Consider the following 26,811-nt stretch of genomic DNA (forward strand, 5'->3'; position numbering starts at 1 on the left):
ATGGCGGTGCTGCACTACTGCCAGCGCCCCGGGGCGGAGAGCGTCCCGGTCTCCCTGCTGCGCTCGGCCCAGGCGGTGCTGGGGGGCGTCCGCGCCCTGCACAGGGAGCTGTGCTACAACGTCAGCTGGACAGGTACGGGGGGGGGGGCCCTGCCTAGGGCTGGGCGGGGGAGGCACATGGCAGGAGGGGGCAGGGGAGGGGGGAACAACAAGGCTTCTTGGAGCAGCTAGTCCGGGTGGGGCAAGTCTGAAGAGCGGCCAGACTGGGTCACAGCAAAGGTCCGTCCAGCCCAGCGTCCTGTCTGCCGACAGCGGGCAGCGCCAGGCGCCCCAGAGGGGCTGGACAGAGCAGGGCGACGATCGAATGATCCATCCCGCCTCGGCCAGTCCCAGCTTCTGGCACTCAGGGGTTTAGGGACCCCCAGAGCATGGGGCAGCCTCCCTGCCCAGCCTGGCTAATAGCGACAAGAAAAGGGGAAGGTGCCGTCCCAAACGTGACATGCCTGCAAAGCTGCATGGAAATGTTAAAGACACCGCAATAGAGGCTCAAATTAAATGTATGGCCCCAAATTAAAAAACATAGGGGACCAAAAAACTGCCACCGGGGCTAAACAACAAAGTAAAAGAAGTGGTTAGAGGCAAAAAGGCAGCCTTTAAAAACTGAAAGTCAAATCTTCCGGAGGGAAATTGAAAGGTGAATAAACTCCGGCATGTCACGTGTAAAGGTTTAATTAGGGAGCCCAGAAAAGAATTTGAAGAGCAACAAGTAAAAGACACAAACTAACAGCAAATAAATAAATAAATAAAATATGGAAGTACCTCAGAAGCAGGAAGCCTGCGAAACAATCAGTGGCTCCTGGAGGTGCAATCGAAGCACTCAGAGGATGAGGCCGTTGTGGAGAAGCTAAATGAATTCTTTGCATTGGTCTTGACTGCAGAGGATGTGAGGGAGATTCCCACACCTGAGCCATTCTTTTCTAGGTGACAGATCAGAGGAACTGTCCTTGGCTGAGGTATCAGCTGAGGAGGTTTTTGATAAATTAAACAGTAATAAGTCACCAGGACCAGCCGGTATTCACTCAAAAGTTTTGCAGGAACTCAGATATGAAATTGCACAACTACTAACTGTGGTATGTAACTTATTGCTTTAATTAGCCTCTGTACCAGATGACTGGAGGGTAGCTAAAAAAGGCTCAGGGGGCAATGCTGGCAGTTACAGGCTGGTAAACCTAACCAGTACCAGGCAAATTGGTGGAAACTCTAGTAAAGAACAGAATTATCAGACCGAGATGAACACAATTTGTCGGGGAAGAGTCAACATGGGTTGAACAGGGAAATCATCCCTCACCCATGGATTAGAATTCTTTGAGAGTGTCGGCCCACATGGACACGGGGGATCCAGCGGAGATCGTGTTTGGACTTTCAGAAAGCTTTTGACAAGGGCCCTCACCAAAGGCTCTTAAGCAAAGCAGGCAGTCACGGGATAAGTCATGGGATCGTCTCATGGCTCAATAACTGGAGAGAGGAAACAAAGGGTAGGAATAAACGGTCGGTTTTCAGACTGGAGAGAAGTAAATCTTGGTGTCCCCCAGAGGTCTGTACTGGGACCAGTTCTGTTCAACATACTCGTAAATGATCTGGAAAAAGGGGTAATCCAGGAAGTGGCAAGATGTGCAGACGATACAAAATTATTCAAAATAGTCAGCCCAGAGCTGAGTGCGAGGAGTGACAAAGGGATCTCACTGAACTGGATGTGGTTAGTGCTGTGGAAAGTTGTTAGAGCTGCCGTTGCGGCTATTCTTGGAACCCTGATGTCCGCTGCAGTAGCAGACTGTGCAGCATGTTAATTCAGCAGAGCTCGGTGTAGGGCACCATGTTTCCTGGTGCCCTGCGCAGCTGCAAGCTGCTCCAGCCCCAGCCCTGCCTCTTCCCACCCTGCTCCGCTCCCACTCCACCCCTTCCCCAAAGCCCCTGCCCTGCTCCACCCCAGCCCCGCCTCTTCCCGCCCCTGCTTTGCCCCAGCCGTGCCCCCACTCCACCCCTTCCCCAAAGCCACTGGCCTGCTGCGCCCCAGCTTTGCCCCCACTCCCGTGAGGACTGCCACAGGGCTGGGCCTGCGCTCACCGGCGGCGGGAAGTGCAGCGACCCGGCCCCAGCCGCACTGCTGGTGAGTGCTGGGGGGCAGTTACCCCCTGCCCCCTAAGCTAGCCCCCGGCCCTATACCCCTTGTTAGTTCCAGCAGGCATCTTAGGTGAAGAGCAGGGGATTCCACATGACTGGCACCCCCTTTGTTCTCTTCCATCCCCTTTTATATCTTTGGCACAAGGGAGTTCCCACCCGTTCTTCTAAATGGAAAAACACCAAGTTTAAGATGGATTCCAGTATCATGTGACATGTTCACATGTCCTGTGAGACTTCATTACCCACTGGCTGGCACAGGTATACAGGAAGGCTTACAAGTAAACAGAGCAATTTACAATCTGTTGCCCGAGTCAATGAGAGTCATTAAGATTCTTAACCACCATTAATGGCCCACACTTTGCATAACTATAATAGGACCTCAGAGTTATATTTCATATTTCTAATTTCAGATACAAGAATGATACATTCGTACAAATAGGATGACCCCACTCAGTAGATTATAAGCTTTGTAATGATACCTTACAAGAGACCTTTTGCATAAAGCATATTTCAGTTGCATCATATTCACACTTATAAACATATTTTTATGACGATATGGAATGCAATGTCACACAATTCGTATCCATTCTCCTGTCAGTCCCTCCTTATCTTAGGAGCTACTTGAGAACTCTGTGTGTTCTTGCACCATCCTCTCGTCAGGCGTGTGCTCTCTTGGATGGCCAATACCTAGTGTGTTGTTATTTTGCCAAGGCCCGGCCTACTCTGGTTCCCAGCCTTTGGGTCACACTGTTAGTCAAGCCCAGGGCTCCAGCAAGGCCTAAACTGGGTGACTGAGCATCAAAATGGCAGGTGAATTTCAGTGCTGATAAATGCAAAGTAATGCACATTGGAAAACATCATCCCAACTATGCACACAAAATGATGGGTCTAAATTAGCTGTTACCACTCAGGAAAGAGATCTTGGAGTCATTGTGAATAGTTCTCTGAAAACATCCACTCAATGTGCAGCAGCAGTCAAAAAGCGAACAGAATGTTAGGAACGGCTAGGAAAGGGATAGATAATAGGACAGAAAATATCATATTGCCTCTATAAAACCATGGTACGCCCACACCTTGAATATTGCAGGGAGTTCTGGTTGCCCCATCTTAAAAAAAAATAAAAAAATAGAATTGGAAAAGGTACAGAGAAGGGCAACACCAATGATGAAGGCTATGAAACAGCATCCGTGTGAGGAGAGATTAAAAAGATGGGGACTGTTCATCTTGGAAAAGAGACAATTAAAGAGGGGTATGATAGAGGGTTATGAACTCATGACTGGTGTGGAGAAACTGACTAGAGAAGTATTTACCCGTTCACATAACACAAGAACCAGGGATCACCCAATGAAATGAACAGGCAGCATGTTTAAAACCAACCAAAGGAAGTATTTCCCCCAGCACCCAGTCAAACCGTGGAACTCTTTGCTGGGGGTGTTGTGAAGGCCAAAAGTATAACTGGGTTCAACAAGGAATTAGCTACGTTCCTGGGGGACATGTCCATCAATGGCTGTTAGCCAAGATGGTCAGGTTCACAGACGCTAGGACTGGACGACAGGCTGGGTCACTCGACCATCGCCCTGTTCTGTTCCTTCCCTCTGAAGCATCTGGCACCGGCCGCTGTCAGAGACCGGACACTGGGCTAGAAGCACCATTGGGCTGACGCAGTCTGGCCGTTCTTATGAGGCTGGGAGTGGGCATCAGATCCCATGGGGGCTCCCCTCAGCTGGGTAACACAGCCCCATTCCTCCCCTGCAGGCGCGTCGCCCCCCAGCCCCCAGGAGACCCAGCTGCTGCACTGGCTCTTCGGCTGCCCTTTGGAATCCGGAGACGTTGCCACGGAGTCCTTCCTGCGCCCAGCGCCCACCGACCTGTTGATAGAGATCGGGCCACGGTGCGTCCCAGGGCTCAGCAGGGGGCTCGGTGCCTTGGGGGTGGGGAGGAGTTGAATAGGGGGCGCTGTGCTGCAGGGAGCGGGCCAGGGGCTCAGCAGGGGGCGCTCTCCCCTGGCAGACAGGGCTGGCCCCAGTGAGGTGCTAGGGGGCGCTTTGGGGCAGGGAGCGAGGCAGGGGCTCAGTAGGGGGCGCCCTCCCCTGGCAGACAGGGCTGGCCCCAGTGAGGTGCTAGGGGGCACTGTGGGGCCGGGAGCGGGCCAGGGGCTCAGTAGGGGGCGCTCTCCCCTGGCAGAGAGGGCTGGCCCCAGTGAGGTGCTAGGGGGTGCTGTGCTGCAGGGAGCGGGCCAGGGGCTCAGTAGGGGGCGCTCTCTCCGGCAGACAGGGCTGGCCCCAGTGAGGTGCTAGGGGGCGCTGTGCTGCAGGGAGCGGGGTGGAAGGCTTAGGAGAGGGTGCTGTGGAGTGGAGGGGCAGCTGTGGGGCTGGGCCTGTCTCTCCCGGGACTGTTACCCCTTTCCTGGCGCAGGCTGAACTTCTCCACGGCGTTCTCCACCAACGTGGTGTCTGTGTGCCGGGCCGCGGGGCTGGGCTGCGTTGACCGTGTCGAGCTCTCCCACCGCTACCTGCTGCAGGTGAGGGGGCATGTGGGACCCCTGGGAGCGAGGCGGACGACACCTGGGGCATGGGTGGGGGGGGGGCACACAGCACTCGGAGCGGGTGGGGGGGTTCCAGCATTGTGGGGTTAATGGAGCTCTGGGGTGGGAGGGAGTTCCTGGGCCACTTGCTGCCCCCCCTCCCCGATGCCCAGATCTCCAGGTGGGGGAGCGAGGGGGGGCTTGGTCTGTCTGTCTCCCCTTCCTGGTCCTAAGGGGGTGCAGGCAGTGGGTCTCCTTTCTCACCCAGAGGGAGGGGCCGCTGCTCCCTGTTCTCACCCCTTTCCCCTCCCCGGCAGTGTGCCCAGCGCCCCACGCCCCCCGAGGAGGATGCCCTGGTGGCGGCGCTCAGTGACCGGATGACGGAGCAGCGCTACAAGGAGCCAATCCACAGCTTCACCGTGGCCGCCCGCCCTGCCCCCACCTGGGATGTGGATGTGCTGGCGGGGGGCCGCACTGCGCTGGAGAGAGCCAGCCAGGAGCTGGGTATGGGGGCTGGGGGGGAAGAGCCTGCGTATGTGGGGAGGGTCTGGGCACTGAGTACCAGGACTAATGGGGGGGGTTGGGTATCTTGGGAGTCGGGGGGGGGGGTCTGGGCATGGGGAGCTGGGTATGGTGAGGGGGTGGGGGAGCGGCTGAGCACACTGCAGGGGTTGGGGGGGTGGGGGGGTGGGGGGGAGATGGGCACCCCGGGGTTGAGGCTGGGACTCTGCAAGGTGAATTACTGGGGTGGGGTGAGAGCTGTGGCTGACCCAATGTCCCAGGCAGTCCGGGTTCAGGCCCCCCGATGTCCTGTGGGGGGCGTTTCTGACCACCATGGAGAGTGCTGGGGGTCAAAGGTCTGTGCCCCCCCTTCCACCCTAACCCCCTTTCCCCGCAGGCCTGGCCTTCGACTCCTGGGACCTGGATTTCTACACTGAGCTCTTCAAGAGATTCGGGCGCAACCCGACCAGCGTGGAGTGCTTCGACCTGGCCCAGTCCAACAGGTACTGGCCCCGAGTCCCTGCCCTGGGGCCGGATGGGAGCCGGCGCCCCCTAGAGGGGACAGGCCTCGTGTCCCATTCCCAGCCCCCCTGACCCAGCCAGTCCCTGCCCTTCGGCTGGATCGGAGCCAACGTCCCCTAGAACGGAAAGGACCCATGTCCCATTCACCTCCCCTCTGAGCCAGGGGCCGGATGGGAGCTGATTCCCCCTCATACAGGACAGGCCCCATGTCCCATTCCCAGCACCCCTCAGCCAGCCAGTCCCTGCCCTGGGGCCAGGTGGGAGCCTGCGCCCCCTAGAGGGGAAATGCCATGTGCCCAATTCCCCACCGCCCTGAGCCAGCCAGTTCCTGCCCTGAAGCCGGATGGGAGCTGGCGCCCCCTATACGGGAGAGGTCCTATGTTCCATTCCCTGGTTCCCCCTCAGTCAGCCAGTCCCTGCCCTGGGGCTGGATAGGAGCCACACCCGTCTAGAGGGAAAGGCCCCCCCGTGTGCATGTCTCACCCCCCCCATCCCTGCCCCCCAGCGAGCACAGCCGACACTGGTTCTTCAAAGGGCGCCTCCTGGTGGACGGGAAGGAGATCGAGGAGTCGCTGTTCCAGTCCATCATGCGGACCCAGGAGAGCAGCAACCCCAACAACGTCATCAAGTTCTCGGACAACAGCAGGTGCTGGCCTGGGACCCCCATCCATGGGGCTGGGAATGGGGCTCAAGCTGACGGCTGGGGTTGGATTCAAACTCTCACTTCCTCTGGGCTAGGGATGGGGTGGGGCTCTGTGGCTGGAGGCCGTGGCTGGGATGCTCTCCCCCCGCCCCCAGGGGGCAGGGATGGCTGTGGGGCTCCGTGGCTGATGGCCGTGGCCGGTTCTCTCCCCCCAGTGCCATCCGGGGCAGGGCCGTGTGTTCCCTGTGGCCCCGCGACCCATCCCGCCCCAGCCGCTTGGAGAAGAGAACGTCGACCCGGCATGTCATCTTCACTGCAGAGACCCACAACTTCCCCACGGGTCAGTGCAGGGGTAGGGGGCTGTGTGTGTAGGGGAATATCTATGTACGGGGGGGTTCTATCCATGGGGTGGGATGGGGGTGTGGCCAGGGGGCTGTGTGGCAGTCTGCAGGGGGAACATTGGGGGAAATCCGGGGGGGGAGAGTGAATGTGAGGGGATGTCCGTGGGGCAGGGGTCTGTGGGAGAGGTAGTGTGGCTGTCGGGTGGATGTGTTGGGGGTGGCAGTTCATGGGGGTTATGGGCTGTGGAGGGGTGGATGCCACACGCTTTTCCTGCTCCCCCATGCGCATGGCACTCTGCGGTGTGTCTTTGGGGGTACCTAGGAGGGGTGTCTGCTCACTCTCGCCCTGTCTTCTCTCCAGGGGTGGCCCCATTCAGCGGCGCCGCAACGGGAACAGGCGGGCGGATCCGGGACGTGCAGTGCACGGGGCGTGGGGCCCACGTCATCGCCGGCACGGCCGGGTACAGCTTCGGAAACCTGCACATCCCTGGTGAGAGCAGGGGGGCCCCACTGCCCCCCAGCTGCAGCCCCCCTCCACCACCTGCCCCTCCCCTTCCTCCGGCCCCCCGTCTTCCCCGACTGCAGCGCCCCCCCAGGTCACGGGGGGCCCTCCTGCCCCTGGGAGTAGGCCCCAGGACACACTCCCTCGAGTCCTGAGCCCCTCCTCCACCTGGCCATGGGCCTGGGACCCTCCACTCCCCACCCTTGGACCCCCCTTGACCTCGTCTTTACACCCCAACTTCTCCTGCCCGGTGTTTGTCCGTAGGAAATGCCTCCTGGAGCTGGCTCAGCCCTTCTGTCTGTTCGCCCCCTGCCCCCTTTCCTTGGCACAAATGGGGCGATTTCAGGCTGCAGAGCTCGTCACCTCCCTTATCCTGCCTTCCACTCCCCCCGGCCAGCCTGCCTAGCCGCCCTCCCCTGTGCCAGCCCTGCCCCCCAAGGGCTGCGACCGGAGCGTGCCCGGGACCCTGCATGGCTCTGCCACAGCAGGTATCTTGCAGAGCAAACAGATCAATCTCCTCCTTTTAACCCTGTGGTTGGGAGGCAAGGTCTTCCCTGGGTTACTCCCTACCTCCCCCACCCCCGCCTCCCCACCAGCCGTGCCTGTGGGGCGCTGCCTGCTGGGCTCCTGCTCTGGTCCTGGTCCCAGGGCGCTGTGGCTCGTCCAGTGCCCGGCTTAGCGCGGGTTCAGAACCCGTCCTTCCTGGCCGGCCCGCCGCCAACTGAGCCGTCCGGCTGCCTTTTACACCCCTTGGGGTTGGGGCCCCCGGCATCCAGGCTGGCACCCCCTGACCGTCTCTCCCTGCCCCCAGGCTACCCTCTGCCCTGGGAGGACCCGGCATTGCCCTACCCCCAGAACTACGCCCACCCCCTGCAGGTGGCCATCAGGGCCAGCGATGGCGCCTCTGACTACGGCAATAAGTTTGGGGAACCTGTCCTGGCTGGTGAGTGTTGGAGGGGCCGGTTTGGGGGGACTCATCCTGGCAGGTGGGGGCTGAGCCGTATCTTCACAGGGGCGTGCTCCCGAGTCACCCCATCAGCTGCCCTCTTGCTCCCCCCTCAGAAGGGGACCTGCCTGGCCCTCCCCTGCCCTTCTGGGGTGACTAGGAGGCTGTGGGCTCTAGTCTGTCCTCTGGGGCGGGGGTTGGGGAGCACAGGAAGGGGATGTGCCTAGCTCTGGGGTGGAGCAGGGTGGTGGTGGTATATAACAATCTGGGCAGGGGAATGCCAAGCACTAAAGGGCCGTGGTGCCCAGTGCGAGGGGCTGCAGGGGTGTCTCTGCTCTAACCCCCCGTCTCGGGCAGGGTTCGCCCGTTCCTTCGGCCAGCGGCTCCCCAACGGGCAGCGCCGCGAATGGATCAAGCCCATCATGTTCAGCGGGGGGATCGGCGCCATGGAGGACATTCACGTGCGCAAGGAGCCCCCCGAGCCTGGTGAGTACCCCCCAAACCCTCCCCCCTGCCTGCAAAGCACCCCTCCCCCACCCAAGCCACTCCCCAGTAATCCCCTCTGCCTTCCCCGCCCCCCCATACTGCAGTTCCCCCCCAGCCTAAGAACCGCTCTGTCCTGCCTCCCCCACACCCCATGTTGTCTGGGAGCAGCCATCTGGCCCCAGGTCTCCCCCCCCCCCCTTTGCGAGGGGGGGCGAGGGAGAGGCAGCGCCCCCCATGGGGCTGGGGTGGGTTTTGTGGGGTCTCACTGTTCGCTCTCCCTCCAGGGATGCAGGTGGTGAAAGTGGGGGGCCCCGTGTACCGGATCGGAGTCGGGGGGAGCTCAGCCTCCTCCATCCAGGTGAGTGGAGGGGACCTGGGGGGGCAGGGACAGGGGGGTTTCCCTGTGGGCACTGGGGGGGGGGGGTCAGCAGAGCCCTGGGCAATGCCCCACCCGCTGCCTGTACTCTTACCCCCCCAGGGACATCTCGCCCCATCACTGCTCCCATTCAGCCCTGACCCCAAGTCACCCACCTTTCCCCTCCCCCGCTCCCAGATATAGTGGGGCCCACTTGGCCCCCTCAGCCCTGGCCCTGTGTTACCCCCACCCTGTTACATACCCCCCATCAACAGTGGGGCCCACACAGCCCTCGCCCCCATGTCTGTAGTGGGGCCTGTCCGGCCTTATCCCTATGTGACCCCCAGGATGCCCCCAATTCACTTCCCAACGAGGCCCAAAGTCCTGTGTGCCCAGCGCTGCCTGAGAGCAGGGAGCAATGGGGGGCATTGGGGCTGTGTTGGGGTGAGCCCTGTCCCCCCCAGAAGCAGGGGGACAACACCAGCGAGCTGGATTTGCGGGGTGCTGCTGGGAGGATTGGTTGGGGGGGGACTGTATCAGAAGGTTTGTCTCGGGTGACCCCCCCCATCTCCCGCCAGGTGCAGGGGGACAACGCCAGCGAGCTGGATTTCGGGGCGGTGCAGCGGGGGGACCCCGAGATGGAGCAGAAGATGAACCGGGTGCTGCGGGGCTGCGTGGAGAGAGGGAAGGCCAACCCCATCTGCAGCCTCCACGACCAGGGGGCCGGGGGCAACGGTGAGGGGGGGGCAGGGCCGGGGGTGGTGGGGTGGAGGATCAGGGCCTGGGTGGGGCGTAGTGGGGGGGCCGGTGCCCCTGCAGTGGGTGACTCTTCCTGCCCCACCCTCCAGGGAACGTGCTGAAGGAGCTGAGTGACCCAGCCGGGGCCGTGATCTACGCCAGCCGCTTCCAGGTGTGTGGGTCCCCCTGCCCCCCATGCCTGTGACTCCCAGGGGTGTGGGGACCCCCTGCCCTCCATGCCTGTAACTCCCAGGGGTGTGGGGACCCCCTGCCCCCCCACGCCAGCTGTTCCCAGGTGTGTGAGGACCCCCTGCCCCTCTGCCCCCCCATGCCAGCTTCTCCTGGGGTGTGGGGACCCCTGTCCCCCCAGCCTGCCCCGTCATACCAGCCACTCCCAGGGGTGTGGGCCTGTCCCAGTTTCAGGGTAGCTGGGTGTGACCCCATGGCTCCCCCACTCCATACTAGGGGTGGGGCTGCAACCCCCCGCAATCTACCAGGACTCTCCCCTCTCAGAGGCTGGGCCCAGCTGTCGCCCCCATCCCCAGTGTTTGGTTCTGGGGAGCTGTGGGGACTCACCCCCATGGGGCTGGCTGCAGCCCTGCCCCAGCAGCGCTCCGGTGTGGGGCTGCCAAGCAGAGACGCTCCCCGCTCCCAGCCAGCGGCTCCAGGGTGTGTGGGACCCTGATTTCCCCCCAGCCCCCGACCTCACCATATGGCTGCTCCCATCCCCTGTCCCCGCCCTGTCTGTCGCTCCTGAGTATGTGGGACCCCCCACATTCCTCCCCTCCGGCCCCTTCTGGGTGTGTGGGACCCCAATCCAGGCCCCCAACCTTCTCCCCTCCCCCCTCACTGACACCCATGTACCCCCCAGCTGGGGGACCCCACGCTGAGCGTGCTGGAGATCTGGGGGGCTGAGTACCAGGAGTCCAACGCCCTCCTGCTGCGCCCCACCGATGCCGAGCTGCTGCAGCGCCTGGGCCAGCGCGAACGCTGCCCCGTGGACGTCGTGGGCACCATCACTGGGGATGGACGGGTACGGGCGCCGGTGTGGGGGGGCCGGGACAGGGCTGGGGGCACAGGGCTAGGGGTGGGCAGCTGGGAGCTGCATGCGATGATGGGTTCAGCCTAGGGACAGGCGGCTGTGGGGGGACTGGTGCATGGGAGTGTCACGGAGTGTGGGGGAGTCAGGGCCCTGCACCCACTTCTGCGATTGTGACTCTCAGCCAGGCAGTGACACAGAAGGTTGATTAGCCGACAGGAGCCCAGTCCAACACAGAGCTTGTAGGTACAGACGCAGGACCCCCGTCAGGTCCCTCTTGGGGGTTGGGGAGCCCAGACCCGGGTTCTGGGCCTCCCCCTGTCTCCCCAGCCAGCTCCAAACTCACACCCCTTCCCACTGCCTCCCCCAGCCACCCCCTGTCCCCTCCTCCAGCCTTTGTCCAGTTCCCCGGGCACAAGGTGTCACTGGCCCCAGCCCCCTCCTGGGCGCAGGTTACGCAGGGCAGCCGCCAGCCTTTACCTGGGGGCCCTCAAGTCTCATCCCTCAGTGAAGTCCCCCCCTTATTTCCCACCCCCGTCTAGTACTGGTGCAGCACCCCGGGAAACGAAGCCATGCCCCGTCTTAGCAGAAGACAGTCAAACCCCCATGCCCCATTCCCAGGTTAACACTCCCTGCTCCCTACTCCGTCGCAGGGAGATGGGCCCAGGTCCAGGACTTGTGTGGGGAGTCTGGGGGAGGGGGAAATGGCCGGGCCTGGGGTGAGCTGGGCCTGGGGGATAATTGGGATTCATGGGGGGGGGGCAGGCCTGGGTCCAGCAGTGTGGGGGGAAGGGGGGGGCCTGGGCTGGCACTGGTGGGTGGGGGTTGGGGCCCTGGAGGAGGTGGGGCCAGAACTTTTGTGGGGAAGAGTGGGCTGGGCCCCAGGGGGGCAGGGCTCGCATGGGCAGACAGGGCACATGGGCTACTGGAGGGGTGTCGGTTCTGGTTGGGCCTGATGGGGTTTGTGGGGGGAGGCCGAGCCCGGGGGGGTTCATGGGGGGGACAAGGCATCAGGGCTCAGTGGGTGGGACTAATGGGGGGGCCTGGGTCACTGGGGTTTGGTGCATGCGGGGTTTGAGCCGGGGGTGGGGTTGGCGTGCGGATGGGCAGAGGAGGGGGTGGACACAGGCTGGTTGGGGTGAGAGGGGGCTGGCAGTGGGGTGGGAGCACCCCCAGGCAGCACCTTCCTCCCTTCTCCCCCCCCCCGTTGGAGAACCCGTGGCTCCGGCAGGGCCCTGCACATCTGGATATTTGGGGGGCCGGCCCCCTGCAAGGGGGGCCCCACGGCGCTGCCGGCCAGAGCAGCTGGCTCTGATGCGGGCCCCAGAATTGCAGCGTAGCCGTGGGGCTCAGACTGGGGGGAGGGTCCCAGAGCCAGGCTCCAGCCCGAGCCTTGCGACTACCCGGCTAGTTGTAGGCCCGAGGCCAGGCTCTGCCCCGGCTCTGCCCCAGCCCCTCACTCCAGCCCCTTGGGCGAAGCCCGAACTCTCCGCCCGGGGGCAGGAAGCATGCATCCCTACGGGGCTGGAGGTGGGGCGCTAACCGCTAGTCCCCCTGGCCCTCCACACCCCCAGCGCACCGGGGCATAGGATGGGGGGCTGTGACTCGTCACTGATCCCCCTCCCATGGGTTACCCCCCCTCAGATTGTGCTGGTGGACGACCTGGAGGCCCCGGTGACGGACATGGCGCTGGTGAAGCCCAGTGGGAAGAAGATGCCGGTCGACCTGCAGCTGGAGGGGGTGCTGGGCAAGATGCCACAAAAGGTACGGGGGGGCCCTGGGGCCACACCCACAGATCCCCCCAGCCTGCCCCCCCCGGCACCCTCTGCTGGGAGAGGCCAGGGCTGGAGTAGCCAGGAGCTCCCCCCACAGACAATGCCCCCACCCAGCCCCCCCGTGATGCCCCCTGCTGGGAGAGGTCAGGGTTGGAGTAGCCGGGAGCTCCCCCCACAGATGGTGCCCCCCGATCCCCACAGCTCCCCCTGCTGGTTTAACTCATGAATTTCCCATCTTTTCTCCAGGAATTTGTCTTGTCCCGCCACAGCCCAGCCCTCCGCCGCCTGTGCCTGCCCCCTGGGCTGAGTGTGGGGGACGCCCTGGAGCGGGTCCTGCGGCTGCCGGCTGTGGCCAGCAAACGCTACCTGACCAATAAGGTACCAGCCCCTGCCCCCCAGGGGTGTGGCCCAAGTGAGCTCCTGACCCTGTGTCTCTGCCCACCCCCACCAGAGGGTTAGTGCCTCGTGCCCCCTGGCACTTATCTCTGCCCCCTGGGTGGCAGCATCCCCACACCTGATCCTGTGTCTCTGCCCTCCCGAAGGGGAAAGTGCCCCGTGTCACCGAGTTCCCGGGCGATGCTCTGGAACTGCTCCCCTGAAAGCCAGGCAGGACTCTGGGGAGCCTCCTCTCAGAGCAGACTGTCTCCAGGGCAAGTAGCTTCCACCTTCCTGGGTCTGACCTCGGAGCATTCAGCCTCCCCTGCCCCACCGTGCGCTTCCCACGGCGAGTCACCCGGGCGGGATCCTGGGGCAGCCAGAGGGTCCTGCCCCCCAACTCCGCAGCCAGACGTGACTCTCAGCCAGCCGGGAAAACAGCAGGTTTATTAGTCGACAGGATCACAGCGTAGGGCAGAGCTCGTTAGCACAGAAATCAGTGACTTTCAGCCAAGTCCATCTTGGGGGAGGGGAGCCCAGAGCCAGGGCTCTGCCTCCCCCTGCGCCCCAAGCCAGCCAGACCGACTCCTTCCAGCTGCCGGGCCCCTGCCCGGCCCATTGCTCCTCCTCCGGCAAGAGTCACCTGGTCGCATCCCCCTCCGGGGTCTCAGGTTGCGAAGGGGCAGCCACAGCATCCCTGTAGGGAGCTGGAGCAGCCTCCAGACAAGTCACACGCGCGTATTCCCACCACCTAGACACAAGTGCAGCACACAGGGAAACTGAGGCACACACAGCGTTCATGCAAAACAGTGAGGCTCACATACGACATAAGAAGGGAGAATCCCCACGACGTCACATCCTGCACCCCGACCCCATGTCTCTGTCGTCGTCCCGTGGGGGGTAATGCCCCACGATCCCCGGCCCCAGCTCTCTGCTCCCCACCCCAGAGGGGTCCTGCCGCCCTGAGCCGTGTCCCTGTGGCAGGTGGACCGGTCGGTGACGGGGCTGGTGGCCCAGCAGCAGTGCGTGGGGCCCCTGCACACCCCCCTGGCCGACGTGGCCGTGGTGGCTCTGTCCCCCTTCGAGACGGTGGGGGCGGCCACGGCCCTCGGGGAGCAGCCGCTCAAGGGACTGATCGACCCGGGCGCGGGGGCCCGGCTGGCCGTGGGCGAGGCGCTCACCAACCTGGTCTTCGCCCGCGTCACCGACCTGCGGGTGAGTCACCCTGTGTGCCATGGGGGGGGAGGTTGGGTTGCTGGGGGGGGTCTACTTGGGGAGGGGCTGGTCTGTGTCTGATATTTCCCCCCATGGCTAATCCTCCTCTGTCCCCTTCTCCCCCAGGACATGAAGTGCAGTGGGTATTGGAGGGGGAGGGGGCCCATGGGGCTGGGGGGGGGGGGGTCATGGGGCTGTATGGGGGTCCCGTGTCTCACCCCACTTTATTCCCAGGATACGAAGTGCAACTGGATCTGGATGGGGGGGGGGGGCATGGCGTTGTGAGCTCATGTGGTTGATTCTCTCCCTCCTTCCCCTCCGGGATGTGACGTGCAGCAGGAACTTGGGGGGTTGTGGTGCAGTGGGGTGGTTGTCGAGCTGTCGGGGGACCATGGCTGACCCTTTTCGACCCCCAGGATGTGAAATGCAGTGGGCACTGATTGTGGAGGCTATGGGGCAGTGTGGGGCGGGGGGGAAGGGGGCATGGGGCTGTATGGGGGGCCCAATGGCTGACACCCTCAGGACGTGAAGTGCAGCAGGCATTGGTTGTGGGGCCCATAGAGCTGGGGCTGTGGGGCAGTGCGGGGGGGGGGGGCTATGGGGCAGTGCAGGAGGCGGGGGGCATGGGTTTATGGGGCCCCGTGGCTGACCCCCCAGTCCCCCCAGGACGTGAAGTGCAGCGGGAACTGGATGTGGGCGGCCAAGCAGGCGGGCGAGGGCGCGGCTCTGGTGGACGCCTGTGGGGCCATGTGTGAAGTCATGGCCCAGCTGGGGGTGGCCGTGGACGGGGGCAAGGACTCGCTCAGCATGGCGGCCCGCGTGGGCACGGACATCGTCATGGCGCCCGGTGAGTGTGGGGGTGGGCTCTGCCCCTTCGCCCTACCCCTGCAGCCCCTCACCCCAATCTCTGTGAGCCCCCTCGCCCCTCTGTCTCCAGCCGCCCTGTGTCCCCGGGCCCCCCTCCGACAGACCTCCACCCTCCCTCGGACCATGCCCCATGGCAGCCACGTAACCTCTCCACGGTCAGCAGGCCGGGCATCTGTCCATGGGGAAACTGAGGCACACCACCAGATGCCTCATCTCCCATAAACCTTCTCTGTTAGAGGGGTGTGCACACGAGGGCCTCCCCATATCCATCCCCAAAGCTACTGCCACATGCCCCCTCTGACCCCACTGCAGCCAGTCCTCACTCCCACATCCACCCCCCAAAGGGCCCCCGATTCATCCCCTGCAGGTGTCCTGGCTCTCTTGCCCCCGGGAGCCCCAAGTCCTGCCCTTCCAAACTATACTGGCCCCCCAGACTGCCTCCTTCCCCCGCCCCCCCAAGTTACCTGGACTCCCCACTGACCCCATCCCTTCTCCCCACAGGGACATTGGTCGTCTCAGCCTACGCCGTGTGTCCGGACATCACGGCCACCGTCACACCCGACCTCAAGTGCCCCGATGGCAAAGGTGAGGGGCGGGGGGCTGGTTGAATCAGGGGGGCAGGGAATGGGATATGGGGCCTTTCCCCTCTAAGGGGTGCTGGCTCCCATCCGGTCTCAGGGCGGGGGGCTGGTTGGCTCAGAGGGGTGGGGCTTGAGGCACAGGGTCTTTCCCCTCTAGGGGGCGCTGGCTCCCATCTGGCCCCATGGCAGGGACTGGCTGGCTCAGGGGGGTGGGGAATGGGGCCTGTCCCCTCTAGGGGGCGCTGGCTCTGATGTGCCGCAGGCCAGGGACTGGCTGGCTCGGGGGACCCTGGTGTCCGGCTCTGACCCCATCTCTCTTGCCCTGCAGGGGCCCTACTGTACGTGGAGCTGTGCCCGGAGCGGCACCGGCTGGGGGGCAGTGCCCTGGCGCAGTGCTACTCCCAGCTGGGGGATCGCTGCCCAGACCTGGAGAACACGGACACCCTGGCAGCCTGCTTCCGCGTCACCCAGCAACTGCTGCAAGGTGTGTGTGTGTGTGTCCGTCCGTCCGTCTGACCCTGCCGCCCCCTGCTGGGGGGGATGGGCCCTGCTCTGGGTGTGTGTGTGTCCCTGCCACCTGGGGTTGTGTGTGTTGGGAGGGTGCCCCTGGGGCTGGAGGGGCAGCTGGGGGTGGGCACCCCCAGGGTCTGAGGGGAGGGGCTGCGGGGTGGAGTGAAGCTGGCATGGGTGCCCATCGGGGCTGGGGGGGAGATGGAGGGCTGGGGGGACCTGTCCCACCCGGTGCTGTCCCCCCCCCCAGAGTCGGTGGTGAGCGCTGGGCATGACGTGAGCGACGGGGGGCTGGTGACCTGCCTGCTGGAGATGGCCTTCGCCGGGAACTGTGGGCTGCAGGCCGAGCTGGTGGCACCCGGGGCCAGTGGTGAGTGGGGGGCCCTGCCCCGAACCCCACAACCTGGTGGTAAATGGGGGACCTCACCTTGAACCCCTGTCCTGAACCCCCCAGCCTGGCGGGGAATGGAAAACTGCACCGCAACCCCCCTCCCCAAATCCTCACCCTGAACCCCCCCAGCCCGGCGGGGAATGGGGGACCCTATCCCATAACCCCTCCCCAAACCCCTACCCTGAGCCCTCCCATAGCCCAGTGGTGAGAGCCTGGACCCCTCCCCCACAGGGCCAACCTCACTGACCACTTCACACGAGCCCCCCCCCCACTTAGATCCCCCAGTTCTCCCCCCCCCAGCTGACTCCCCTCCCCCCCAGCCCTAGAGGTGCTGTTTGCCGAGGAGCTGGGCCTGGTGCTGGAGGTGCCCAGCGCTGTGGCAGGAGACGTCTGCAGACGGTACAAGGAGGCTGGAGTGCGGTGCCTGCCCATCGGGCACACGGGCCTCCTGGGCCCCCGGTCCATGGTGAGTGGGGCTGTGGGTCGGGAGTGAGGGGTACGCCAGAGCTGGGGGAGCCCGGGGCTGGGAGAACAGGGGGCTGTGGGTTGGGAGTGAGGGGCACCGGCAGAGCTGGGGGGAGCCCAGGGGGCTGCAGGTCGGGAGTGAGGGGCACTGGCAGAGCTGTGGGGAGCCCAGGGGGCTGCGGGTCGGGAGTGAGGGGCACCGGCAGTGCTGTGGGGAGCCCAGGGCAGGTCGTAGGGGCTGCGGGTCAGGAGAGAGGGGCACCAGCAGAGCTGGGGGGAGCCCAGGGCTGGGAGAGCAGGGGCTGCGGGTCGGGAGTGAGGGGCACCAGCAGAGCTGGGGGGAGCCCAGGGCAGGTCGTAGGGGCTGTGGGTCAGGAGTGAGGGGCACCGGCAGAGCTGGGGGGAGCCCAGGGCTGGGAGAGCAGGGGCTGCGGGTCGGGAGTGAGGGGCACCGGCAGAGCTGGGCAGAGCCCAGGGCTGGGAGAGCAGGGGCTGCGGGTCGGGAGTGAGGGGCACCGGCAGAGCTGGGGGGAGCCCAGGTCTGGGAGAGCAGGGGCTGCGGGTCGGGAGTGAGGGGCACCGGCAGAGCTGGGGGGAGCCCAGTGCTGGGAGAGGAGGGGCTGCGTGTCGGGAGTGAGGGGCACCGGTGCAGCTGTCCCCCCGGGCAACGCCCCTGCGTGCCCCCCAGGTGCGGCTGCGTGTGAACGGGCAGGACGAGCTGGCACGGCCCGTGGGTGAGCTGCGCGCCCTCTGGGAGGCCACGAGTTTCCAGATGGAGCGGCTGCAAGCGTCGCCCCACTGCGTGGAGCAGGAGGAGAGGGGGCTGGCGCGACGCCAGGGCCCCACCTTCACCCTGACCTTCGACCCCGAGGTCAAGCCCCTGCTGCTGTGCCAGATGGGTGAGGGCCGGGGCCCCTGGGGGGAGGGAGGTGTGGGAGGGGGCGTCCCCAGGTCCCGGGGGGGAGGGGGTCGGGGCTCTTTGCCCCAGTGGGGGTGCCCCGAGCCCAGCCAGGCCCTGGTCTCTAACCCCACCTTTGCCCCCAGCCCAGCCAGGCCCGCGCGTGGCCATCCTGCGCGAGGAGGGCAGCAACGGGGACCGCGAGATGGTGGCAGCTTTCATTATGGCGGGGTTCCAGGTGAGACACCCCCACCCTGAACCCTGCAGTCCTCCCCCCCCACACACACCCCACTCTAACCACTAGCCCCCACTCCCCTCTCTCCCCAGGCCTGGGACGTGACCATGCAGGACCTGTTCACAGGAGAGGTGACTCTGGAGTCGTTTCGCGGCCTGGTCTTTGTGGGGGGCTTCAGCTACGCGGACGTCCTGGGGTCTGCAAAAGGTGAGACCCCTGTACCTGAGCCAGCGTCCCCCCCCTCACCCCCTGAGCTAGCCAGTCCCCCCCTCATCTCCCCTGAGCAGGCGTCCCCCCTTTCACCCCCGCAAGCCACCCAGTCCCCGCCCTGGGCCCGGTTGGAAGCCGGTGCCCCCTAGAGGGGACAGGCTCCGAGCCCCATTCCCCGCCCCCCTGAGCCAGCCAGTCTCTGCCCTGGGGCCGGATGGGAGCTGGAGCCTCCTAGAGGAAAAGTCCCCATGTCCCATTCCCCGCCCCCCTGAGCCAGCCACTCCCCCTCGGGGGCCGGATGGCAGCCAGTGGCCCCTAGAAGGGAAAGGCCCCGGGCACCATCCCCCCAGGTGACTGACCCCCGGTGTCCCTCTGTCTCCAGGCTGGGCAGCTTCGGTGACTTTCAACCCCCGGGCACGGGCCCAGTTTGAGGCGTTTCGCCGGCGCAGGAACACATTCAGCCTGGGCGTCTGCAACGGCTGCCAGCTGATGGCGCTGCTGGGCTGGGTGGGGGGCGAGAGCCCCCAGAGCGACCCCAGGGGTGAGTGGGGCGGGGGGGAGGGGCCTGTCGGTGGGCTGGAGGGATTGGGGAGGTGTCAGGGTGTGTGTGGGGGAGATTTGGAGGGCAGGTGTGGTTGGGGCAGGGGCGGTGTCTGGGGGTATCGGATGGGGGCGTGTTTCTAGGGCAGGGCTCACTCTGTCTGTCTGTCTGCAGGTGGGGCTGTCCGTCCCGGGGTGCTGCTGACCCCCAACGATTCGGGCCGGTTCGAGTCGCGGTTCGTGGCACTGGCCATCGAGGAGAGCCCGGCAGTGATGCTGCGGGGCATGGCTGGCTCCACCCTGGGAATCTGGGTGGCGCATGGAGAAGGTAACAGCTCTGCCTGTGCTGGGGGGCTGCTCGCTCCACCCCTGTATACACAGCCCCGCGCCCCACCCCAGAGGCAGCTGCATCTCAGCGCTGGGCGAGGGGTCCCAGTAGAACCAGCCCCTGTGCCCCACCCCAGAGGAGAGGCTGGGGGGTCCTTCCCTAATATGGTGGGAGGGATCCTTGCCCTGGTCTCCCCCCCCCCCCCCCCCCTTTCCCCTCACGTCGAGTGTGTTTCTCCGTCGAGCCATGGTCCTGTGCATGTTGCTCTCGAGGTGATGACTGGACACATCTCTAAAAGCTCTGCTCTGGGAATGATTAGACCTGTGTGCGGTGCATGAGGCTTGGAAACGCTGCCTGCCGCCAGCCTGGAGCCTTCACCTTCCTGTCACGCTGGACAACCTGACGCTAACAATGTCCCTGCTGTGCAGAGACGCTGTCGCTCTCTAGAACGGGTGCAGCCGCCCCTGCGGCCCCGTCTCGGTGGTGCCCCTTCCGGAGTGCGGCTCCCCCTGGCAGAGCCTCAGCAGACGCTTCTCCAGAGACCACGAGTGGGAGCCCCGTCACTCAGTGGTTTGGAGTGTCTGTCACCGAGCTCATGGGACCTTCTCTGTGAACCAGAAATACCCGACCTGCTCCCAGCAGCCTGAGGCGGGCACTTCAGCGGGGACGCGTTTCTAGTCGCACGCTCAGAGCCGCTGATGTCCGTGTTCCCCGTCCCTCTCACCACGAGTCTTGGGGAAGATTCGAGAAAACAACGGTGATCCTCATGGTTCCCACGCAGCCGAGGTGGATCTGGCCCATGGGCATTCTCCAGGTGGCTGCATGGACCATCTCCGCAGGGATACAGCTTCCATAAGCTTCCCCTCGGATGCTCTTGGACGTCCACCTGAACCAGGTCATCCATCACCTGGTGTCGTGGATCTGCAGGGTCGGTGCTATGGCCCCATCTTTGGAGCGGTCTCCAGGAGGCCCCTGTCAGTGTGCCAGACCCCCTAGGGCAAGCCAGGCCCCTTCTCCACCTGCTTAGGCCTTCAGCCCCCCTGCTTTTCCCCCTGAGCTCCAGTCAGCGAGTCCCACCGAGGCAGACCCGAGGGAGACTTGTGCACGGGTTTGCGGTGACGCTTACACAGCGGGTTTGTTAGCAGCTGGCACACAGCATAGGCAGCCCTCTGGGTAGATAAAGCATCGATAAAGCCCAGCCAGGCTGTGGGGAACCCCTGGGCTCAAGCGCTGTCTGTCTCTCTGTCTGGGTCCAGCCGAGAGCCCCGACTCCTTCCAGCCCCCAACTCTTCTCTCCTCCCCCAACCTGTCCCGTCCTTTGATCTCCAGCTGGGGAAATGCTGTCTAGCCTCCCCAAGGAGAGGTGGGGTGGGGGTCAGTCTCCCTCTGGGTCGCTGGTTGCTTGGTGTTGCTGTCCAGGCCATTGTATTTGCCCTTGTCTTCTCAGATGCTCCATTGATAGGGGGGCGAAGGCCCCCCTACAGTTCGGCGACACCCCCACCTATGTCCCTTAGCTGGCCCCGAGAACAAACACCCCTTTCCCACCCCACTGGGTCACAGTGCAGCATACAGGGGAAACTGAGGCACACATTGGCTTCCAAAAGATTGCCAAATATTCCAGCTCGTCACGCCTGCCTTCTAGCCAAAGCCACGTGCCACAAGAGCGCTCCACTCTCTGGACGTCTGACGAGCCTTAGTGTCCCCTCTGCAGAGAACGAGACGTAGGCGAGGGGAAGCGAGCTCCTCGCAGAGACGTGCAGGGAATTTCAGACTGTGTCCTGCCTGCTCGACCCGCCCCAGGCTGCCGTGGTAGCTTCGCTCCGGGGTGTGTCTGTTGGAGTCTGGTTCCCTGCCTCGTACAGTAGCTGGAGTTCTTGGAGAGGGCGATCCCTGAGTGTCTCCCCCACCCACTCTCCATCCCCGCCGCCGCGGGTCCTTCCCCCAGAGTGTGTTTGCCAAGCAGCTCTGTGCTCAGCCTCGGTTCGGTGCAGAAGGGCCAGGCGCTGGCCACAGCTAAGGAAAATCCCCCGTCTCAGCACGTGAAGGGCCTGCCCAGCTGGAGTGGGGCACGCCGGGGTCCGCCCAACTGGGCTCCCCACGCCCTGCCCTGCAGTGCTGGCCATCTCGACAGTGAGAGAATGTGGGGGGCTCTACCTGCCTCCCCCCCATGCCCTCCCCCAGCTCGCATGCGGTTTCACACTCCCGAGGCCACAGCGGGGTATGGAGGCAGTGGCCTGTTCTGGGGGGTGTCCCGCGGGGGGGCTCTGCCCGTCTCACCCCCTCTTTTCCCCTGCCCCAGGTCGGATGCGGTTCCGCTCCCCCGAGGTGGAGGCTGCAGTGACGTCAGGGGGCTTGGCCCCGCTGCGCTACGTGGATGACCAGGGCCAGCCCACCCAGGAGTACCCCCTGAACCCCAACGGCTCCCCGCTGGGCATCGCCGGGCTCTGCTCGCCCGACGGGCGCCACTTGGCCATGATGCCCCACCCCGAGCGCTGTGTCCTGCCCTGGCAGTGGGCCTGGATGCCGCCCGCCTGGCGCTGCACCATGAAGGTCTCACCCTGGCTGCGCATGTTCCAGAATGCCTGCGAGTGGTGCCTGCGCCACCCTGAGGGGGAGTCCTGACCGTGGAGCCCGGGCGCCAGCCAGGTCTGAGATCCAAAGGTTTGGCCCCGGACCGGCACTAAACCCGCCCTGGTGTTATCCGGTGTCAGATGGGGGGAGCACATCACCCCGCCCCCTCCGCCGTGACCCCGCACGCACCGTGTGTATGAAGTCATGCTAGTGGGGGCTGGACGGTGCCCTCGTAAAAACGCCCCCGCCTGTAGTGTGACCTATGCACCGGGCATGCGAGGTCACAGTTTGGGGTGAGGTCATGCTGGAGGGGGTGGGGTTTGAGAGAGAGAGAGGTTGCACGGGGGGTCGGGTCACATGAGGCGGCGGGTCCACACTGTTCCCAGAAGGTCCTTAGCCCTGACCCCTACAGGGTCAGCCAGCCCCGGCCTGGAGACCTGTCTGCAGTTCCCCTTCCTGGCCACTGGGGACAGACTTGAGGAGGAACAAAAGCCAGGGGTGTGAGGGGGTCAGTGGGGGAATTGAGCCAGGGGTGTTGGGGGGAAGGCAGGTTTGGAGAGAGCCTGGGGAGGGGTTCAGGGTGGGAGTTGAGCCAGGGGGCTGGGGGCAAGGATAGGTCTAGGAGGAACAGGGCAGGAGGAGGTTGGGGGGTTTAGTGGTGGCCCCTGAGAGGGGTGAGGGCGGAGTAGCTGTCAAGCAGCCCCTGCTTGCTGGTTAATGGGTCTGGGGGCTGGAGCCCCCCACCAGACCCGGGGAACGGGGTGTGGAACCCCCACGAAGAGGCCATGGATATCTGAAAGCCCTGGGGAGACTGGGAGGTGAGGAAGAGAGTGAATCAGAGGGGACGGCTGAGGGGGCAGAGTTGGGGGGGGCCGGTGGAGGACAGCTAATGCCATTGCTGTAGATCAGGGGCTCTCAAACTGGAGGTCGTGAGGTCATTACATGGGGGTCATGAGCTGTCAACCTCCACCCCAAACCACGCTTGCCTCCAGCATTTATATTGGTGTTACATATATTAAAAAATATTTAATTTATTGGGGGGGGGGTCGCACTCCGAGGCTTGTGCTGTGAAAGGGGGCGCCAGTACAAATGTTTGATTCCCACGGCTGGAAGATTTCAGCAGAGAATCCCGCGCAGCACAGCTGGTGCGCGCAGCCAAGCCCCGGAAGAGAGACTCGGCCTCAGCCTGCTGCTTGCAGTCAGCCACTAGCAATGCAGGAGCCCCATTCCCTCATTTGCCATGGGGCGCTATAAACACTGCTGGCCCGGCTTCCTTGCCTCTGTTTTTGTTTCTGCGTCACGGCGAGATGCCTGAACCCGCCAGGTCTGCACCCAGCCCCAAGACAGGGACCAAGGCCGAGAAGAAGATGGACAAGAAGCAGTGCAAGAGCCGCAAGGGAAGTTACTCCCTCTACGGGTACGTGGTCCCCCCTGACACCGGTGTCTCCTCCAGGGCCAGCAGCATCACAAACCCCTCTGTCAGTGACAGCTGCTGCACTGAGAATGGCCCAAAGCCGAGCAGAGTTGGACGTTACAAAGGAAATTCAAACCAGGGAAAAGGTTCTGTTGCCATATAAATAAAAAGAAAACCAGGAAGGAAGAAGTGGGACCGCTAAACACTCACAGTGCTGCCAACATAGCGATTTTGTCACTAGATTTCGGGACTTTCTGGTTTCCCTAGCAAAGAAATGTCACAGTGACCCATGTAAATGCTTCCGTAAGTGTGGTCAGCTTCAGTTCCTTGGTGACGGGGAGGGGGTGAAAATCCAGCTCTCATGGGCAGGGGAGGAGACAACTGCGCCGAGGGGAAAAGTTCTGATCCTTTGGTGGAGATCCCCTGGGAACGCTGCTCTCCCTGGCCAGAACATTCCAAGCGGGTGGGAAACACGCTGCATGCAACAGGCGTTTAGTCCCACGAGGACTTTACTTACGAATTACAAACAATCAGTGGCCATTTGTCATCAATTCTGTGAGATTCTTGCACTTTCCCGCCCCCGCGTGGGGCTCACGAGTCAGGGTGCTCAGACACTGACCCCACCCCAGAGCCCCCCGCCTGGCAGGATCTGAATCAAGGCTGGAGGGGGGGATCACACTGCTGGGGCAGGGTTGTCACATACTGCCAGAGTTAGGGCTGGGGCCTGGCTCCATTTTGCTGGGGGGGGGGCTGGGGCGCTGGTAATAGGCAGTTTGGTCCAGCAGTGATGCTCCCTCCACGGTCTGGTCCCAGCGCTGGCCACGGCGAGATGCAGACGGGCCGGTTCACTCTGGCGCACGCAGGAGCCGCTCTGGGCCTGTTGGGGGGGGGGGGGGGGAGTGAACACGGGGCCAGCCTGGCCTGGGGAGCCAGGAAACTGCAAAACCCAGGACTCCTGGGTTCTCTCCCCGGCTCTGGGAGGGGAGTGGGGGCTGGTGGGTTAGAGCGCGGGGGGCTGGGAGCCAGGACTCCTGGGTTCTCTCCCCGGCTCTGGGAGGGGAGTGGGGGCTGGTGGGTTAGAGCGCGGGGGGCTAGGAGCCAGGACTCCTGGGTTCTCTCCCCGGCTCTGGGAGGGGAGTGGGGGCTGGTGGGTTAGAGCGCGGGGGGCTGGGAGCCAGGACTCCTGGGTTCTCTCCCCGGCTCTGGGAGGGGAGTGGGGGCTGGTGGGTTAGAGCGCGGGGGGCTGGGAGCCAGGACTCCTGGGTTCTCTCCCCGGCTCTGGGAGGGGAGCGGGGGCCGGTGGGTTAGAGTGAGGGGGGAGCCAGGATCGCCAACTTCTGGCTCATTTGGCCAATCGTCAAGCAGCGCCAGGCAACGGGTCCCGCTCTGCCGCTGCGACCTAGGAAAGGGACCAATCAGCGTCGGCCGTGAGCCCGCCCCTGCCCCTTCTCGGCCAATCTCTGTGCAGAGGTTGGTCAGGAGCCCGCCCCTGCCCCTTCTCGGCCAATCTCTGTGCAGAGGTTGGTCAGGAGCCTGCCCCCCCCCTCTCGGCCAATCTCTGCGCAGAGGTTCAAAGCCCGGTCCCCGCCCCCACGCGTGACCAGCCTCAGCCAATTAGATCCAGCCTCGTCCGGCGCGCCCGCGCAGCCAATGGCAGCCTAGCGCCCGGCAGAGCCCGCGCTCAGGCGCCACTGCAGCACCCGCGCGTGCGCGCTGCTGTGGAACGGCACGTGCGGGCCTGGGGCGGGAGGTGCCTCACCCCAGAGTCACTTGCACGTTCCGGGCGCACGCAGCAGCCCGGGGCTGGGCCTGCCCCACACACACCGCACGTCCCCTGTGTGGCAGGGATGGGGCCTGAATTCCCTTCCCAGCCCTGCTGCTGTGCCCGGCGCTGGTCACTGCCTCAGTTTCCCTGGTGTCAAAATCCTCGCCTGGGAGCTGCCGCTCTGCCAGCTGCCTGCCGGTAACAACTGGGACTTGGTAATGAACGGGGAGGGGCCTTAGATGTCTGATTATTTCATTCTACGGTGGTTGTGGCACAGCCCCCAAGTTCCCGCCCCGGCACCCTTTTGGGTCAAGCGCTGCACGAGCACAGGGGGACCGAGAAAGAGGGACCCCCCCCGTGTCCTCAAAATCGACCGATGAGGGTCATTGGCTCCATTTTATGGACAAACTGAGGCACAAAGGGGGACGTGACTTGCCCAATGTCACCCAGTAGAGCTGAAGCTAGAACCCAGGAGTCCTGGCTCCCAGCCCCCCCGCTCTAACCCACCAGCCCCCCCGTCCTCTCCCAGAGCCGGGCAGAGAACCCAGGAGTCCTGGCCCAAGAGGAGAGCTGGCGGGACGCCCACCCCAGAATAACCCAGACCCCCATGGTTGGAGCACTTAGCTGGGAAGGGTCAGACATGGGGCTGCTCCGGAGCGGGGATTCAAACCGGCGTCTCTGCTGCCTGAGCTGGGCGTCCTGCCCGGGTGGCTACAAGCTGGACGCTTGCCCTGGCCCTCTCCGCTGTGTGATGTGAGCCCTTCCTCACCTTCCCTTTCCTTCAAACGGCTCCCAGCGCCTGCCCTTGACACCATTGTGTTTGTGGAAGCAGAGAAAGAACTGACAGGAAGGGGATGCAATGCATGACAGTTTGTTAGCAAGAGTCAGGCTAACTGTAACCCTAATAACGCGAGATTTGTAAAAGCAAATTTGTAAAAATTGTGTGAGGCAAGTGGGAAAAAACTGTGTAAAAAGTTGTTGCGACCTTGTGTAGATAATGTGTAAATAATATTGTATGTAAACTAGAGTCTAACCAAGCAAGGAAAACAAGATATCAGAATGACCTATGTATAAACAAAATGCAGCTGTTGCTCATTATTGTCTGTAACAAAAGGTAGAAATGCTTGCTGTAATTGTTTACCTGGGAGAGACCTGTTTAGCTCTCTCCCTCTACACAATTGCTAGAAAAAATAAAGTATCTGACTTGCTGTACCCAAACAAAAAGTGAGAACTCTGTTATTCTCCGACACGAAACGAACCTTTTCCGGCCATATTGAGTCCCCAAAAATTGAGAAGCGCTTTGGTTCCACCCCGAGCAATTTTGATTCTGCTTCTTTGCCAGGCCGGCCGGCCAGCAAGCAATCAGACGCCCGCCCAGCGCTGCCTGGCTCGTCTCCACTCTCATGCTTCAGGGCCGCCGTCTGCAGGGGTCAGGAAGGGTTTATTTCCCCCCATGTGCAGACTACATGGTGTAACGATCTCCCCTTCCTCTCCTTTGCCCACCCGCCGGGGGGGTCTGCCCCCAACTCTCCTAGCTTGCTTATCCCACAGGGCTCAGGGAGCAGAGCAGGGGACGGGCTCCACAGGGCAGGGGGAGACTCCCCCGCCCACCCCCATACCACAGCGCCCCCTGCTACCCCCCACCCCGCTCCCTGGGGCCCAGCACCCCCTGCTGCCCCCTGCTGCCCCCCACCCTGCTCCCTCATAGAGCTGAAGGGCCCCAGGCAGGTTGCAACTGAAGAGCCGGAGATCACGCTGGAGCTCACAAGCTCTGCCAGTGCCCCTCACTCCCGACCTGCAGCCCCTGCTAGCCCAGCCCTGCCCCCCAGCTCTGCCGGTGCCCCTCACTCCCAACCCGCAGCCCCTGCGAGCCCAGCCTGCGCTCCCCCCAGC

General features: G+C 63.7%; 1 protein-coding gene across 1 annotated transcript; it reads left to right on the forward strand.

Moving 5' to 3' along the window:
• LOC135894850 (phosphoribosylformylglycinamidine synthase-like) lies at positions 1 to 21,790 on the forward strand. The gene is made up of 28 exons (XM_065422961.1): positions 1 to 133; positions 3,937 to 4,072; positions 4,597 to 4,702; positions 5,023 to 5,209; positions 5,604 to 5,709; positions 6,234 to 6,374; positions 6,587 to 6,711; positions 7,074 to 7,202; positions 8,026 to 8,157; positions 8,518 to 8,646; positions 8,931 to 9,004; positions 9,580 to 9,736; positions 9,850 to 9,911; positions 10,611 to 10,772; positions 12,423 to 12,542; positions 12,800 to 12,931; positions 13,913 to 14,143; positions 14,810 to 14,990; positions 15,512 to 15,595; positions 15,920 to 16,075; positions 16,352 to 16,471; positions 16,813 to 16,958; positions 17,646 to 17,856; positions 18,002 to 18,093; positions 18,183 to 18,297; positions 18,683 to 18,841; positions 19,016 to 19,168; positions 21,468 to 21,790. Exons 1-28 carry the CDS (start codon positions 1 to 3, stop codon positions 21,788 to 21,790), a joined length of 4,002 nt encoding a protein of 1,333 aa, XP_065279033.1.
• The last annotated feature ends 5,021 nt before the right edge of the window (positions 21,791 to 26,811 follow it).

This window comes from Emys orbicularis, assembly GCF_028017835.1.
Source record: "Emys orbicularis isolate rEmyOrb1 chromosome 15 unlocalized genomic scaffold, rEmyOrb1.hap1 SUPER_15_unloc_1, whole genome shotgun sequence".
Lineage (NCBI taxonomy): Eukaryota > Metazoa > Chordata > Testudines > Emydidae > Emys > Emys orbicularis.